This window comes from Talpa europaea (genome assembly GCF_964194135.1).
Source record: "Talpa europaea genome assembly, chromosome: 2".
Classification (NCBI taxonomy): domain Eukaryota; kingdom Metazoa; phylum Chordata; class Mammalia; order Eulipotyphla; family Talpidae; genus Talpa; species Talpa europaea.
In genome coordinates this window covers 134,985,245-134,991,244 of record NC_140068.1, presented here as the reverse complement: position 1 = coordinate 134,991,244, position 6,000 = coordinate 134,985,245, and the positions used below count along the sequence as shown (strand labels likewise).

General features: G+C 36.0%; 1 protein-coding gene across 1 annotated transcript; it reads right to left on the bottom strand.

The window, feature by feature from the left end:
• Positions 1-1,163: 1,163 nt before the first annotated feature.
• On the bottom strand, positions 1,164-2,190 carry LOC311167483 (olfactory receptor 14J1-like; the record flags this gene model as incomplete). Its single annotated transcript, XM_084228503.1, has 1 exon — positions 1,164-2,190. The coding sequence occupies one exon, from the start codon at positions 2,188-2,190 to the stop codon at positions 1,258-1,260; it is 933 nt and encodes a 310-aa protein (XP_084084629.1). The 3' UTR covers positions 1,164-1,257.
• Positions 2,191-6,000: the final 3,810 nt, after the last annotated feature.

The window sequence follows — 6,000 nt, the reverse complement described above, 5'->3', positions numbered from 1 at the left end:
AATATTAAAATTGCAAATAGCAAAGAACTCTAAAATATTTTCATAGCTGGATGATAGAGAACAACCACAACAACAACAACAACAAAAAAAAAACCTGAAAAAACCTAAACCAAAACTCACCTTAAAAATATGACTGGAGAACTAGGGCTACTAGAAGTAGTGAGAGGTAGAGATGGGCACTCACAGATTATTGTGGTATTTAAACATTCATCCCACATGAGTGACAATTAACCCATTGCAAAGAAATGATTTAATGAGATTTTTGCCATGTGGCCTCAGTAAATAGCTCACAGAGTATTTTGAGATTCATAGAGCCTTAGTGGTGCTCTACATGGTTGTTGGCTGCTGAGAATCTGGTTGTTCTCATCCATTCATAGATGTCAGGTGATAGCCCAACTCCAGGTAACTCAGGACAAACTGAGAAAAGAATCATGTTTTTTTTTTTTTCTTTCCATCATCCTGGCAGAAATGATCACTGAAGGGATTATGTTGACTTTGTTGAAATTGTGGCAGGTTTTTTCCCACATGATTTCATGGGATGAGATATTAATCTATTATATTTGAAGAAGTAACATTTATAGAGCTTTTGTGTGAGTATTTTTGTTATTTAGATAGCACATACTTATGACAATACTCTAATATGACAATTTTCTTTATGCTCATTTTCTTTATTGGCTTTAAAATTTTGATTGACTGTATTATGTTTGGTTAAACAAAGCTAACAATCAAGTGGTCACCCATCACCCTGGCCCCACCCAAAGAGCACAGTAGAGAATTACCATACAGCTGGGGCTGGTCCTGTAGAAATTCTTCCCAGGAAAAATTGTTTCCTGTGAAAAAAGCAATTTAGAAACTACTGCCTCTGGACAAATCAGTAACTTCAAAGACACACTACCTTCATGGGTATGGCAGGGCCAAAAATTCCCAGTGTCCCAAAGATAAAACCTTAAATAAGGAAAATCTTAACAACTGTTCCTTTTTTCCTCAATGCATTGAAGGCATCACATAAATACATGAGATCAAACACTATTCAGATCTTGAAATGTTATCATTACAAATTAGACAAAATCCTCTTCAGAGGATACAAGTTCAGGCAGCTTTTCTGGAATTATCTGGAGGTTGTTCCCAGCCTTGAGTCCTCAGTCTTCATTCTTTCATAAATTCAGTTAACATTTGCTTGTCTCAATTTATTTATGTCAACAGTTTTCCAAAAATATTTTGAATTTTTCTCCCAGTGTAGAAATTAACAGAGGTGCTTCAACAAAACAGGTCAGCTTTTGTCCTCTGGAAAACTTTTCTGAGAGCTGCCTTCATGGGTTTATTTCTCAAGCTGTAGATCATTGGGTTGAGTGTTGGGGGTACAACTGTGTACATAATAGTGAGAAAAAGGTCCAGTGCTCTTGGAGAGTCATAAGGTGGCCTGAAAAATTCAGAGGCACAAGTAGAAATAAATAAAGTGACGACAGTGAGGTGGGGAAGGCAAGTGGAAAAGGCCTTAGCTCTGCCCTCAGCAGATGGCATCCTCAGCACAGTAGAGAATATCTGTGTGTAGGACAGTCCAATGAAGATAATGCAAGGAAAGGCCATAAAAGCCAAAAAAGCAGTGACCCCAACCTCATTGATATAGTCATTGGAACAAGAGAGTTTCAGGAGCTGCGGGATGTCGCAGAAGAATTGGTGAATCTGGGAACCACAAAAGTGCATGGAGAAAGTGCCAGCTGTGTGCATGGCTCCAGAAATGACCCCACTGATCCAGACACCTAGGACTCCATGGACACATTTGCTGACATGCATGATGATTTCGTAGCGCAGTGGAAAGCAGATGGCCACATAACGATCATAAGACATCACTGTGAGCATGGACAGCTCAGCATTACCACAGAGAGTGAAAGCAAAGCACTGCACTATGCATTCCCACAGGGAAATGTAGCCACTGTGCGTGAAAGAGTTGTAAATGGACCTTGGCACAGTCACAGAAATGTAGCACAGATCCAGAAAGGAGAGATGTTTCAGAAAGAAATACATGGGTGAGTGGAGACTATTGTCCATGGAAGTTGCAGTGATAATGAGGATATTGCCGGTTAATGCCATCATGTATAAGACTAAGAATAGAGAAGCAAGGCCAAGTTCTAGCTCAGGCTTTGCTGAAAATCCCACCAAAAGAAAGCCACTCATAGTGAAATTAGCCATAGTCCTTCTTAATTTCCCAGTGATGTTGGCTATAAGACAAAAAATGATCCATGAAACAATTTCTGTGACTTAACCTATTAACCTTCCCTGTACTCAATCAAGTTTTGCAAGAGGCCAGTTGAAGAAATCACCACTTCAGCACAAATGTGAAATAGTTTTGAAATTCAATAATAATGTCAAACAATCTTAAAATACTTTGACTCAATTATGGAAATATGTATAACGAGTTTCTAAAATTTATCATAGCCCATTTCAAAGAAAATGAATGATGAATGTATATAATATAATTAATAATATATCTCTAAAATATATCCTTGTTAACGGAGCTGTGGAACATTGATGTTGGTTTACATTAAAATGTTTTATATAGTCCATGCTGAATTTTTCCTGAGGATTGACTAGATGAAATCAGGAGACTGAACAGCTGGTTGTGACAAGAATCATGGTCTTATTATGCCCTTTCTTTCTTATTTTTATATATTATTTTTGAACCCTTGTGAACATGGAATATGTGGTTATTTTGTTCTCATTAAAATATATGATCCATCTGAATATTTTAATGTTTCTATCCCATTTGAACAAGTTATTCATGATCTCTGATGTGGAAAGCGCCTCATATTTCTAAAGTCGCAATGATAAGAGTCAATAAATAATATGAACAAGGAATATCAGAGAGTGTCATCCCATCACACATTTACACTGAATTATTGCTAAGATGGTTACATAAAGAGAGGCATTGCTAGGAAGGCAGAAACTACTCTACAAAATATTTCTGAAAACTAAGAAGCCTATATGCTTCTCCCAGATTCCTCATATCCATTTATTCTCATAGCTCATTCAAAGTATTTCATATTTTACAAGTAAATACCAGTGGCTGGTTCTCTCATCCACTCAAAAGCAGTAACTTCTTGGCTTTCTAACTTGGCTTAACTTCTGGCTTTCTTCTTGGCTTTTTTTCCATGTAATCTATCTTTTGAGAATCTAAGAAAACTCACCAGAGCATATTCAACAGAAGGAGAAGCTGTCAGTGTGAGCAGCTGACATTTAGCTTAAAGTACTGTCTCTGAGTTCAGTCACATTTAGAAAAATCTGAAGGTGTAGGAAAAAAAAAGTCCATTTCAACCCTTGTTTGGCCTCTGGAGCTTAGACTATGAAATCTCTTTGGCACAAGCAGAGTGTTTTGTTGCTGTGGGTATTTGTCATTCTCAGTAAATACCTTGGGACCAAAACTTACAATTATATTCATTGATCTTACAGAGTATTTCCCTGTTGTTTGACTTAATCATCATACCTACTTACCTGAAACTTTTACTTATTACAAAAATATGTTCATAATAGATTAAAACCTTGAAGGGGGCATCTAAAACATGTGGGAAAGCATAAACCATAAATTCACTGACATCTCCCTTAGTGAGAACTTGAAACCAAAAATTACAAACAATAGAGAAACAAAAAGTTTATTGATATCAGCCTTAGAGATGACTCTGAGACTGGACTCCAACATAAAGGGAAACTGAACACATAATCAGACCAAAGAGCTTCTGCTCAGTGAAAGAAACCATTAGAAGAAAAAGACATCCTACTGAAAGGGAGAGGATATTTGCAAGCCATATGTCAGACAAAAGATTAATATCCAGGGTCTCCCTTGGTGGTACAGGCAGTTGAGCGCAGCGCTGTGAAGTTCTCTGCAGCCTCTGCAGCACCGGTTTGATCCCAACCAAACAGTGAGTGTCCCACATGGCGCAGCAGACCTCTCCTGTCTCGCCCGCTGCTCCCCTCAGCAGTATATTTTGTCAGTCTACCTGTTATGTTCCCTACTCTGTCTCTGGTGAATCCTCTCTCCCTCCCGCACATCTGGCCTGTACCCCAGTTCTTGTATAAATAAATAAATTAATTTAAAAAAAGAGATTAATATCCAAAACATATACACAACAAATACAATTCAAAATAAAAAAATCTTATAAAAAGAAAGCAAACATTGTAAAAAAATGAACAATGATATAAATATATATATATATAAATTATTTTAACAAAAGGCCAGATGATCTGAATAGGTTCTTTTTTTTTCTCAATAGTTTCTTGTCACACAAGACAGATCCAACAGTCTGATGAAAAGATGTACACCTCTGTTTTGTGGGGAACACATATCAAAGCTGCAATGACATCTCATCTCACACATCTGAGAAGCTATTATCCAAGAGACTGAAAACTACAGATGCTGGAGAAGAGGCAAGTAAAGAGAATCTTCATAAACTGGTACATTGATGCAACTACCATGGAGAATAGGATGCAGGATGTTTTCTCCAAAAATTAAAAATAGATCTACAGTATGATCCAGTAATTTCACTTTTGGTTTTCATTCAAATAGTATGAAATTTCTATTTTGAAAAGATACATGTACCTCTATGTTCATTATAGCACTGGTTACAACAACAGCAAAGTGGTAGAGATAACATAAATGTCTATCAAAGAATGAGGACTGAAAAAGATGTGGATATATATACAACAGAATATAACTCAGTCATGACCATCCAGGTGTTAACATGTTTCCTCCAAGAGATAAGTTTATATTGACAACAGTACCTTTGAATTGTATATAATACAAGACAAGAAGAGCTCTTATAACTGAGCCAAAGGAAAACAGAACATGAGACTGAGGTAAGTAAGGAGCTGATAGAGAGTATGGGGGAAAAAAGATGGGAAATGCTATAGTATTAGAAAGTTACAAAGCAAAAGTAGAATTAAACTGTCATTAGAAGTCATAAAAGAACAGAACCTCCACTGCAAAACCTACTGTTGGTGTGCAGAACACACACTAGAGAAGCTCACAGAACAGGAAGGAATTGGACAGAGAAAAAAGTAGTCAGAGAGTAGTGCTGGCTAAACCAGAGCTGGACTCAGAATATATGCATACTGATGTTTCTCAACAGATGAAAACAAAAAGATTTGCTTGAATATACAAAATAAGTACTCATTTGGGCAGAGAAAGAGCCAAGTCCTCATAATACAAAAAACTATCAGCTAATTATTTATCCTTCTCTCAATCTCTATCTCAGTTTCTCTCTCATTCATTCTCTGTCTCTCTCCGTCTCTCTCAGCACTACAGAATTCTTACTCTGTCAGGAATTATTTTAAGAAATGGATCCACATATATCTCTTGAACCACTATCTTCATAGTCTATCTACCTTTTTGTTACAGTTTTCAAGGGTAAGACTGAAATTACATGCTAAACTTAAGTATATAATTAAATTTAGTGTTAGTAGTATTCAGATCATAGCACCAGGAGTTTCACTTTCCAAATTCATGTCCTAGTTTCTCACTTTAATAGCTAGGTGGATCTTGCACTAACTGCTTACCTCTTTCTAGTTTAGATTCTTTGTGTAAAATAATGGGAAATATTAATAACATAATTTAAAAATTATTAAAAAGAATTAATTATAATCTTTAAGTATGTAGCAATATTCCTTACCATTATTAAGCCCTTATTCAAGGTTACCTTTTTATCATATTATTATCATAACTATTTATACATAAGTCACTATGATTCCAATATTTCAATTAGAAAGATTGTGACCCAATTTATTATTAACCACTGCCAACCAAGGATCATTAGCTTAGAGTACCTAGTCAGCATTAAAACATTAAGTATTAAAGCATGAAAGGAAAAATGCAAATGCTTTACTGACAGGTAATGGTGTGTGACTAGAAATCAAAAGAACCTATAAAGTTTTGTAATTTGTAAGCTAGTTAAGTGGTCCTTGAAAAAGTAAAATGAGTAATTCCACATGATCCAGTTATCCCATTTAACC